The 12,147-nt window shown below is 42.5% G+C and overlaps 1 protein-coding gene across 2 annotated transcripts in view; it reads left to right on the top strand.

The window, feature by feature from the left end:
- INPP5D (inositol polyphosphate-5-phosphatase D) overlaps positions 1–4,680 on the top strand; it is a 55,505-nt gene extending 50,825 nt beyond the window's left edge. The window contains exons 26-28 of one of the 2 annotated variants that reach the window (XM_082320828.1): positions 606–875; positions 2,464–3,040; positions 3,779–4,680. In XM_082320828.1, coding sequence (XP_082176954.1) covers positions 606–875; positions 2,464–3,040; positions 3,779–3,781 — 850 coding nt within the window. In that variant the 3' untranslated portion in view covers positions 3,782–4,680. Of the gene's footprint in view, positions 1–602; positions 876–2,463; positions 3,041–3,778 lie in introns of both variants that reach the window. The other variant, XM_082320827.1, reaches the window with a different exon arrangement.
- The last annotated feature ends 7,467 nt before the right edge of the window (positions 4,681–12,147 follow it).

Here is a 12,147-nt window from a genome sequence, read left to right as displayed (position 1 = left end):
TATGCTCAAACTGCCTGTCTTTTCCTTTCCAAGAGTCATAGGACGCTTCTGGGTAAAGCTGTCCTTTCACTCCAGTTTCACAGGTGCATTTCTTTGCAGGCAGCTTCCTGCCTTCTACCTGTTAGTCTATATGGGTACACCTCAAAAGGCCAAATGTCTCTCATGTTGTTCCAGCAGCATATTCCTATGCTGCGCAATGCTGCCCAGTGCTGCAATTTGCCTCTTGCTTGGAGCTGTCCTGCTGCAGCTGCCAGCTGAACTGCTGGGCCCAGAAACCTGTAAAAGCCCCTGTATGTGGCTGCAGAAGCTGAATGCTTTCTCTGCAGCCTGGAAATGGATGCATCTGCCACAGCCACAAGAACTATTTGGGGATGGGGGAGGCGGCCTTGACCCAGCTGCTTCCTCTCCAGTGACCCAGGGGAGGGAGGCGCTAACAGGACTCCCACTTATTCTCTGATTCTGAAACAACAGTGGAAAAAAAAAAAGTAGGTGGTTTTTAATCTAAGCAGTCAGTGGGCACTAACTCCTTTGTAGCTGGCAGGGAGACAAAAAAATAAATGTATTTTTGCATGTATCTTCCTAACAATATTTCTTCTCTTCAGCAGCTCCACTCCCACAGACATCAGCAACCCCAACTACCTGGGGATGGCTGCTTTCTCTCAGCAACCCTCTGCAACCAGCCAGCTTAAGCAGCTACCTTCACCAGACCAGCCACCTTCTCTCTGGAGCTACGAGCAGCAGCCCAAAGAGGCTACCTCCATAATGGGACAGAGTCAGTCATCCTCCACATCACCCTCCTTGTCTCCTCTGTCTCCAAAAACATCCTTCCAGCCTACAGTAAACAGAAGCATTTGTAGTCGGAGTCAAGAGTACCTGTGAGTCTGAGTTTTGCACTGGGGCTAGTCCCCTCTCTCCTGTTGTTTTGCACAGTCACTATTTCATTGTCTGTTTGGAGAGTTGAAGGTGCAGCATATTCTTTCAGTTTTTTCTCTCTAGAATTAGAAAAAGATAAGTGAAGGTCACAAGTGCAGACATATTCACACACTCAAAGAAAACTAGTGTAGTAGTTCCTCAGACTTTTGTGAAAGGAAGGCCAAATATATATGTATAAGTTTAATTCACTACCAAAAGAAGAGAAGGAGAAAACTACAGAGTTGACTGTAGTAACAAAGAAGAAAAGGGAAGAGTGTGGCATAGATCTTTTCACTGGATGGGAAGGAGAGCTCCTTCACATGTCATACGTGAAGTACTTTAACTGAATTTCTACTTACACTACTATACAAATGTCCAGATTGCTATAGAAGTTATCATCCATGTGCTGCATCTATCTCAAGTCTTGATGCAGAATTTCCATCCAGCAATTGAAAATAACCTGTCCCTACCCAACTTAGTAAAGTGATGAGGCTACACCACCCTAGCGCATGTACGCAATCAGTGTCCTCGTTCCAGACGTCTTTTTCGTAGTGACAGCTGCTCTCCGAGTCTGGGCTAGAGTTCGCTGGTAAATGTATGTGGCACTCTATAAGCCAGAACTTGCAGAAGTCAGAGCTGCAAGCACTGCCTCAATCTGTTATGTACCTGACAACGCTTCATCATGCTCTCAGCTCTTTGCTCCTGCATGTACTGACTTCCAGAAAATAACTTGAAGCAAGGAACACAACTCATCTGAAGACACCCAAAGTACATGTGCCACTCACCCCTATTCTGCTCTGTTCAGTGAATTTGTGGTTGATCTTTAAGTATCGTGGCAGTTCTCCAGAGGAAAGCCTTGACAAATCAGGTTGAGTCATACAAAACCCACGAAACCTCCCTTGTCCCATTGTACAGCTGTGCTGTCATTCCAGTCTGAGCCTCAATTCAAAGGGCTCAGCTGTGAACGTGCAATGATTGTCTCACCCTACAGTATATAGCTATTACTTATATATTGTGCATTTGGGTGCATTAAGGAGTTTTATCCCTTCCCTAGGAATACCATGTGGCATTGGTAGCAAGAGGAGATTGACCTAGTTGTAAAATGCTACAGTGTGATGTGAGCTCTTATGTTAACTGTCCAGACAGCCATTTCAATCCTCTCTGCCAGATCTGAGGATCCTTATTAATATTTAAATTAAGATTTGTGCATGTCGCAGAGCCATCAAAGCACTTGGCACAGTTTGGCTGAGTAGCTTATCTCTGTTTAAAGAGAAGCCAAGTATCACTCTGACAAGACTGTAGTCCAGCAGGGAGTTTATACAGTACCATGCATATCTGCTCTCGGTTGTCATGTTAATAATGATTAAACAAAGTAAAAACAATACACAATTCTGTTCTCTCCCCCCGAGTTTGACTGTTATCCTATTACTCCTTTGCACAGTCAGTTTAATTTTATCATGCTCATTTCCTATTAATTTTCTCTTTAAATCAGTCAGTGTCTCTTGCCTGCTCTTTACAAGTCTCCTTTTTACACTGCTTTGATGACTGCAGGCCACCTGAACTGGGGAAAACCACAGCAGAGCCTTTGCTTCAGGAGGAGGGACAGCAAAAGCCAGAGATGTTTGAGAACCCACTGTATGGCTCTATGGGCTCTAAGGGCAAGGTGGCATCAAAGAAAGAGCAGGACTACCCCAAGGCCTTGCGAAAAGAGCAGCCGCCACTGCCTGATCAGAGCTTTCATCTCACAAAGTCACAGGAGCCTGAGAGCAGCAAGACCTCTGGCAAACAACCATCACCACCTTTCCTGGTCCCCACACAGCGATTTCGGTCCTATACCTGCTCCGGCCAATCTGAAGAAAACAATACAGGTGAAAAGACTCAAGGCAAACCGAAGATGACTACATCATTAGAAAACTCAGCACCGCTCAAAAAAATAGTCAAGCCGTCGAGGTCTGAAGTCAGCCCAAACATCCAGGGACAGCAAAACAAGCCGCCCCTTCCCTCAAAGAGCCGGGCAGTGCTGGACATGCAGAACTCCAAGGGCCGAGACTATCGGGACAGTTCAGAACTGCCGCACTCTGGGAAGCATCGGACAGAAGAGGGACCAGTCGGCAGGACAACTACACCGGTGTGTTACTTGTGGGAATAAGGCAGGGTGGAAGTTTCGTGAGACCGTGGTGTCACAGCAGACTACTACTAGAGTAGTACCGGCTTAATCGCTGTGCCCTCGCTCTGTATTTCCTAACCAAGCTCAGAGCACTGTCCCACAAATTTACCAGGCTTGCAGAGCAGGGGATGCAAGCGAGTATCTTAAAGCAATATTGCTGCAGAAGATGTCACGTTGTGAAACCATGGCCTTAGTTTTGCAAGTAGTTTTAACTTCCTCTGGAATATTTAAGCTTGGTGGCCAGAAGAGGAATGCAAATAGTCAGCCACTTTGTTATTGCTCGTTTGGTGCACACTGCATTGTTTCTGAGAACGTCGAAACTTGGCCTGACAGCACAAATCTACAGTATTGGCTAATAGATTTGCTTTGCTGTAATTAATAAAAAGATGATTAAAAGTAGTTATCTATGGGAAAGACTTATCAACTTAGAACAGTGGTGTCCAAAAACATTACTGAACCCTCCACAGAAATAATCAACACCTACTTTTCTGGGCTGGTAGTTTTTTGTTGTGGTTTTGGTTTTTTTGGTTTTTTTCCAGAACATCACGAGCTGGATGAGAAGGGGTAGAGGAGGTCTTAGTAAATGGGTTTGGGAGAAAAAGAGAGCCCACTTGAGCAAGCTGTAGGATTTTTTTCCTTCTCCATCAAAACTTTTAGAATTGACAATAGACAAACTGGTGTCTCCTCTTGTCTCTACAGTGAAAACAACACAGCAGATGGCACCCTAGGAAGAATCCTGATGGGAAGGAAGATGGAGATGACTGCTTTGTTCACACTGATGTCCTCTGGTCTGGTTCTAAAAAGACTGGGGGGGTATTTTTGAGGGTGTATCCCCCTCTATGATTTCAAAAGTGTTCTATCTGAGAAATTTATCCTATGTGGCTCAGACCAAGAGGAGCCAGGACCACGATACCAAATGCAAGTTAGCCTTTTGTAGTGTCACTTTGGTACTTCTATTAAGAGGCATGTGGTTAAGTAGATGTATTAGTAAATCCTTTGAAAAAGAGGAAGGTACGGTGTAAGGACTAGGAGATGGAAGGGGTGTGTTTAAAAAGCCCCCTTTCTACAAAAGCAAAATTTTTATTTTGTGTTGCCGAATACCTATTAAAAAGTGATATGTAAAAGAAAGCATTTTGAAAGCGGTACGGCTCCAAAAGCATGTCCTATCCATGGAGCAAGGAATTAGGGAAGGGTGGGAAAAGAGGCTGAACGGCAGATACTGATGAATGCCACACACTGTCAACGGAGCCAGCTTTGCCTCTAGTGTGAGTTCCCAGGCTGCATACCTGCATTGTTCATGCAGAGTGTGAGGGCTGGCCCTTGGCACTGTAGCTCTTCTTTTTTTCTAGCAGGTAGTGCTTTTGTACCCCTAACAGACAAAGGGAAATGTCAGAACTACATGCAGAAATGGGAGAATAGGCAGGGTCCATCGGCAGCCTAGGAGTATAGCTCCCTGAAGGGACAGACAGCAGTCATTCCAGCCTGTCTTACAGCAAGCACTCTGCTTTTGAAGGACACTGGATGGCTGGTTTTGTAGCATTCTTAATAGATTAATGCTGACCTTACTGTACACTTTTGTTCATGGAATGAGAATGACTGATGTTAACACTTGTAACTTCTGTTGAATTCATGTTACATATTAATGCCATGGTTACAATTAGGCTATGCCTGTTTGTGACTTCATTATTGCTATTGTTTCCATGTTGATTACTTAAAAATAATAAAAGTCGCCTTTCTGATCATTCTTTACTGAAAATTCAGAACTGCCTGCTACCTGATTTAGCTTTAGTTGTTGGGTGTTACACCAGCTCGCTCAGTGACAGTAGTCCCTGCCTAGAAGAAACACCAAAGGCACCAAGGAGTGCAGGGAAGATAGAGCAATGCCGCTGCGATATTGTGACTGAGGATGCATTTTTTCGGTGTGCGCAGATCCATCGTGGATACAGCTGGTTTAAACGTTCTAGCACCTGTTAGCAGGTACAGTTGCTAATTGTATGAGTATAGAAAATGTACAGTAATTTTACTGGAGCAGAAGAGGCCAAGCATAGGCTTGTAAGAATGGGTGGAAGAGAACAATCTGTAAGGTAGAAATCTTTTTAAAAGAGAGGTTTTTCTGCCATGCAGGTTGGAATTTCAAGGCATCGTTACTGAAACACCTGGCTCTCTAACCTACAAGTCAGCAAGACAGGCCATGAGCTTACATTCCTCTTGCTTTATTCAACAGAATCCTCTCTGTGTAATCCCCGTAATTCAATAGCTGTGGTATTTCCCTGGCCCTGGGGAGCGTTTCACTCTTCCAGATTGCAGAAGAACTCATACGGCCACAGAGTAAAACCCTCCTGGAGCAGGTGAGCTTTCTGTCCAATATGGAGAGTTAGGTCAGTTCCTACTAATTCTGTGGTGTGTTCTTGTATGTTCGGAGATGGAAATGTGACAGGATTTCTACAAAAAGCTTTTAACTTCTCAACAGTGAGACAGGCTCAGATTTTCTGTGTTTATCCACTGACTTCCTAAACTGTAGAAAAGAAAGTATATTCCCCAAAGTTTGCAAAATAAAAGCTTGCTATGAAACAAGGATAGATTCTTCCAAAAAATATTCTCCTAATTGGGAATACTGCTTAAATTTGGCACGGATTTGCAGATGAGCAGAGTTTGAGAACATTGGACTGCTAAGGCATAATATAACATCCAGGTACTTGATTTGGCGTCTCCTTTAGAAAGGCGTATTGCTGGAGGAGAAGAGAAGCTCTCTGCCAAGTTTCCAGCAGAAAAAATGCATTACTATTCCCGTGCTAAAAATGCATTACTTACCTAGCTTGAGAGCTAGGTAAGAATTACCATTTGTGGCTCCAAAGAGAGTCCGAGTTATTCTCTATGACAGGAATGATGGCAAATGCCACCGCACTTTTTGCAAGTGGAAAATGTTCAAAAGAAGGCTCTGTAAAGAGCTTTCTGAGGCCTCTGTAGAAGAGAGAGTTCTCAGGTGAGCAGCTTAGACATAGAGTGGTAGAGATGGGCTGGTGCAAAAAAAGTAGTGGGACACTGCACAGTACTTGTCTTTATGGTAAGACTAGCTGTACCTTGAGATGGTAGAGTTGATAACGCCAACTGTGAGAGCTTGCCAGATGTGAATATTAGAAAACTGAATTTAACAAGTCTTGTGCTTATGTTTGTTTTGTTTCATTTTTACTTTCTGTCATAAAGCCTTTAAGATGGTATCTGTTGGTTTTACTGCCCGTGTCCTGAACCAGATGAAACCGTGACTGAACACGAGCTTCTTCTGTCTCTTATGTCCCTGGGCCTGTGACTCTCTTGCCAAACCAGGCACATTTTTCTGCAATCTCTATTATTGTCCAATTAAGTTGGTACAGGCAGTACGAGTAGAAGACATGAAGTGAAGGGTATGAATTGTCCAAAAATTTACTGATTTCCCCTAGATGTAGTACTTATCTGTAACCTTCCAGTGTCCTTTATTTTAAATTCTTAAAATAGCTGCAGTCTTAGTGTACTTATTTCCATGGAGACCCAGCTGTCAAAAATGCTTCCCAGCTACAAGATGTAATGTTGTAGAACACAGTAACTTTTTAAAACGCTGTTTCCTGCCTGCACCTGATGCATCTAACGAAAGCTTACTTGTCCTCTCAACTGTAAAATTACCACAGGGCGCTGTTAAAGCTTTTCCTAAAATGTTGCAGTGGGCTACATATTTCCTTCCTAGTAAAGGTAGGGTCTTACAGAAAAGGGCTCAAGGAGGAGGGAAAATAGAAGGAAAAAAACAAATGAAGATGAGTTAGTCACTCCAAAATACCAAGGGAATAATGTTGATGTTGTTAGAAAGGATGTTGCTTAGGCCTCTAGTCTGCTGGGGCCAAGCACTCTCTTTCTATACAGCTTAAAACTAACCATTTAGTCACTGTCCTCCCATTTGTTTTTAAAATGAAAGTTTTTCTAAAATTTTTACCACATTTTTCTGTGGTCCTTGTGATAGTACAATTAAATTAGTCCATGTGATTGAAGGGATGTATTGTCCAAAAACTACTTGATTCTCCCCCAGACGAAGCTCCTAATTTTTATAACATTTTGAAGGCTCAGATATTTGTGTATGATTAAACTGCGGTTGTTAGGACAAGCTAACTGACCTAGGTGACCCCGGGCAATTCCCAGAGATCTCCTAACCAATGGCAACAGATTGACTGGAAATGCACAATATCCAAATACTTCTTTTTTATTTCCCTAATCTCTGCCTGAGAGAAATCCACACTTTCCCCTCTAGGACATTTGCTAAAGAGACTCCATCCCTACCCTCATTTTTTATATCCCTTGACGATAACATAAATCAGAGATGCAGCAGGTGGACTGTGCCTTAGGCAAGTTTAGGTGATGGTGAAGGCTTCTCTTGATCTGCAGTAACAATCGACAGTTTGGTGCCGTAACATGTCAGGTGCATCTGCATGGTGCTTGCTTTGTTGAGGCTGATGTTTTTAATGGAGCAGTCGATGACTTTCCCTTTTTTCTGTGCACAGCTGAAGCAAGAGCCGAGTACAGCTGGAACTGTCTCACATAGCTGCTCACGTCTGCCACCGAAGAGGTGCTGCAGTCACCAGTGCATTCCTGCAAGTGCCTATGGAGGGGGCTCATTATGCAAGTGCTACAGAATCCAAATAGTTATTTCAACATGCCAAATTTCCCTAGTGTAGAAAAGGTGTTAGCTGTAGAGGTACAAGATGTTCTTTCTATATATATAAGCAAACATCAGGTTATTATTCACATGAATATGAAAAAGATCTCTTTTCTAATTCCACAGCGTGCGCATGGTGTTGTTTCAAATGTGGCTCTTAATAAGAAGTATTTTAGGATTGAATTTATGTTCAAACTTCTGAAGTCTCAGAATTTCTTTCACAGTTGAATCCCAGATTGACAGAAGAGAGAGATTTCTTTTTACCTACTGTAATCTGCTGTATTTTTTCTGATGCATAATGAGATAATGCTTTATCTTATTATGCATCACCAAATTTCCCTGAACTTCTGTTCTCAGTTCATTACCGTTATCCTGTTTTATTAATTTTATTTACAGATTATCTTTGTACTAGCTCCCAAGTCAACTAAACAAAAGGTACATTAGACATGCAGAGATTAATTCAGCTCTGCAGAACTATCTGCTGGTTCACAGTGTCACGTGTATGAATCCAGTCCTTATTGCAGCCATGGTTTATTTTTGTCACAATTCTCCTTTATTTGATTTCAGCTTCTAGAGATGAATAAAAGTTTTGCCCGAAAAGAGTCAGTTGCTGCAAACACACGGAAGGAGATGCTTCAACGTATCCTTTTAGATCAAAAATAACTGACATTCTTCTGTAGCGTTCAGAGAACTGTAATGAAATCTGTATTCTCAAAACCCCAGTATTTCAGGAGACATCACAAAGACTAGCCGTGAGCGTTTCCTGAGATTTGGGGGTTGGACTAGACGATCTCCAGAGGCCCATCCAGCCTCAACTATTCTGTCCTTCTGTGATTATATTAAAATGAAACCATTCTGTGCCAGGGATGGTAATCTGCTACACATTACGGTTATTATTAACACTTCATTGCATTTTTTTCCAAGGTCTGGTCTAGATTACATACAGGATAAATTAATCACTCAAATCATAAAGCATTAGATTACATCATAACTAATAGAGATAAAGATGGCACACAACAGGGTAGTAAATGTTGGGCTCAGGAAAGAATGAATGAATGAATGAAGGAATGGGAATGGGAATGGATGAAGGAGACAGGGTCCAGCAACAAGCAGAAAGGTTGCAGAAAAGCAACCAACAAAGTAGAGACTTTGTGGAATGAGAGAGAACCCAGCAGAACGGAGGTGGGTAAAAGCCATCTCCCATAGAAACAGGTCGACCCAGAGAAGGGAAGAAAGAAAGACAGCAAAGAAATTGGAAAAGAAACAAGAAAGGATGAAGAGTTAGCACGGACGGAAATTACGTCCACTCCATACCTTACAGCAATTTGCATCTTCACAATTATGGCTTGTAGGCACAAAGAAAATGACCAGATGTGGGAAACATTCCCTCTTTTCAAATGTAAACCTGAAGATCCAAAACAAAGCCTAATTTGAAAATGGAGCTTTGAATTTAACTTAGCCTTTGGGAAGGACACTGGTGATCAGCATCTTACCAGAAAATGAACATTTCCAGTTCTAAGTCAGAAAGCAGTAACGGAGTAACTGAATCCTAGCACCGAGCTTCAGTCCGACCTCGCAGCGGGTCTAAAGGGAAACGTCGCATCAGAAACTCTTCCACTCACCTTTGAGCAAGGATCCGTTTCATCACTTGGGTGTCAATCACAACACGGCCATCTCAGCACAGAATCTCCAAAAAACTAGGCTGGAAGGGACCCTGAAGGGACACATGCAACCCAATCACTATACCAGCAAACGGTAAACTATAAAATTCTTCACAGAGGAATGTTTTTAACTGGCCTTATATACCTCCAGTGTGGGAGTTTCTCATCTTCCTCAAGCAGTCTGTTTCAGAGCTGTGCTAGCCTCACCGGCCCTTCCTCATCTCTAGTGAGCATTTTTTGGTGGACTTTAAGCCCTTTTAGTCTAGTCCTGTCCCCCGGTGAACAAACAGATCAGGTTATTGTCTTAATTTTCTGACACACCATATTTATATACTGCTCTCATGCTTCCCATCGGCCTTCTCCTCTTTAAACAATCCCAACTGCCCAAATCTTTCCTCTGGGTCAATTCTTCTATATATTTTGGTCATTCTTGCTAGGCTACTTTGACACTCTCGATTTTTCTTTAAATGTGCTGGCTAAGGCCGGACATGTCTCCACCAGAAGCCTTGCTCTTGCCAACTAAAGGGGAAGGATCATTTCATGTCTCTTGCTGACGACGGCCCTGTTTATCTCTGAGATGAGGTTTCCCTTTTTCGCGATAGTATGCTGTTGCTGACTCGTGGTCATCTGCTGAACCAATACAAACCCTAGGTCCTTCCCTACAGATCTTCCTGCATTCGCGTGCTCAGCTCCTCCTGCCTGAGGTAGTACCTTGCATTGATCACTGCTGAACAGCATCCTGTTTCTCAAGAGAATTTTGAACTGGAAACTTGCTCTCCAGCATCCTTGCAGTCGTCAGTCTGCAGTGACTACACGGGAAACTGCAGCTGCTGCGGGCGTTAGGAGTGGAGCTTGCCATCAGAAACAGAAATGGATTCAGAAGCATGACAGAGATCTCGCAAAATGGACAGCACCTTCCAGGAGTGCGAAAGTTACACAAAGGGCAGGCACAAAGAGTCTGAGTGAAATCCTTTTTAAACATGGACTGTAGCATATAGCTTTTGTCTTTACTGGCACTTTCTGGCTGACTTAACACAGTGTTGGACTACATTTAGACGTTGCTTCTTATCCATCTGTCTGTTCATTTCAAAGTAATTAAATACAAACTGTTGTAATCTGGGGGTAAGATTATACCTCTAGAAGGACACTACGCCCCACGTGGTGGCGGGTTTAACCTCGCAGCTAGGATGCACAGGCTGCAGCAGCTTGTGTACTAGGAAAGCTGGGGAAGATGTGGCATGGCCCCACATACAGGCACACCTGAGTGCAGAAGGAAGTTGTCCCAGCGTTTTTTCTTTTTATCCAAGAGTCTGTGATCAGTACAGTACACGTTTCACTGTTCTGCCTGGCTCTACTATGAACCTCTCCGACAGGCACTTAATGTCTGGCCCGTCACCTGGTAAAGAACTGGCCCTCATGGCAGGTAGATCAATAAAGTATGTTGATATTAGCCTTTTCTGTGTCTCTACACAATCTCTTGCATGCTTGGTGCAAGTATCTCTTCCTTCGCAGCTGCTAACATCTGAAATTGCCTCCCTGTGTTTCCCTTGACTTGTATCTGCTGAAGAGGGTTTTTTCTCCTTTGCCTTTTTTCCCCTGGATGCACAACTACCAAACCCACAGTAAACTTTCCATGGGAAGCAAAGTTTCAACCTCTATGGATGTAGAATACAACATACTCTCATTGGAGGTATAGATTTTACTTTTTCACTGTGGTATGAGTTTTCTGAAAATCATTAGATTTGTTAGTTTTCTTAAACTTTTATTCCTGAATTAGGCTGTTGAACAAATTGGCAGATTTTAATGATGGTGGTAGCAGAAAGGTGCTTCAAATGGAGAAAGAAGCCACTTCCAGTCTGAATGAGCTATTTTATCACATGTGTTCCTATAACTCTTGTTGATATAAAAGGAGAGCAAGATGACAGATGACGACATGGAGCAGGCATGTGTTACTGGAAAGACTGCCAGAAGCTTAACCTGAATTTAAGAAAGAGGAACTTCATATTGGAGTGGAAAAAGCATCGTTAGCAGGTATTGTAAAGAAAAAAATCAGATTGTCCTGCCCACTACGGAATCATAGGTTACAGAAAGGTGGACATCTTTAACATAGTGTGATTTGTCTAAGATTCAAATGTATACAGATGACAATTAATTGAAATCCTTCCCTTGGAACAGTCCAGCAGTTACTGTAAACAGTAAAACATATGCAGTGTTTCTAGTAATTTAACTAATGCTTGAGGACACACTTTTTTCCTTTTTTTTCCATGCCATTTCTGGTCACACTGATTCTTTTTCCTGCCATGCTGAAAGAAATAATGGACAATTATTTTCTTTACCAGTTTTAGTGAGGAAAGCCTATTCCGAAAAATAAGCTGAAGGATTTTTGTTGGAGAGGCTGAAGGAAAGCAGGTGGTTGGCAATTCAAAGGTAGTGAGAGACTTTGGGGCTGATTATATATTAAGGCCAAGGTAAAAGTCTCAGGAGAGGAGTAACTGAGTCTGATCTCTGTATTTCTGTATTTTCGTCTTCTCCCTTTTTCTCATGCTTCATGTTTGGTTTCCTCTTTCTCTGCAGAGGATTAAGATGCAGAGAAGATTTGAAAGGATGAATTTCTCTCAGTGCTGCTCTTCAGGAGTTCAGTAACTATATCTGTAGAATTAGGACTTAAGCTTACAGTTACAAATAATTTTACATTTTTAAACACCTAATTTGATTTTATGATGTATAAG

This window comes from Platalea leucorodia, assembly GCF_965183815.1.
Source record: "Platalea leucorodia genome assembly, chromosome: 8".
Classification (NCBI taxonomy): Eukaryota; Metazoa; Chordata; class Aves; order Pelecaniformes; family Threskiornithidae; genus Platalea; species Platalea leucorodia.
The sequence above is the reverse complement of the archived record's forward strand: the minus strand, read 5'-3'. Positions and strand labels throughout refer to the sequence as shown.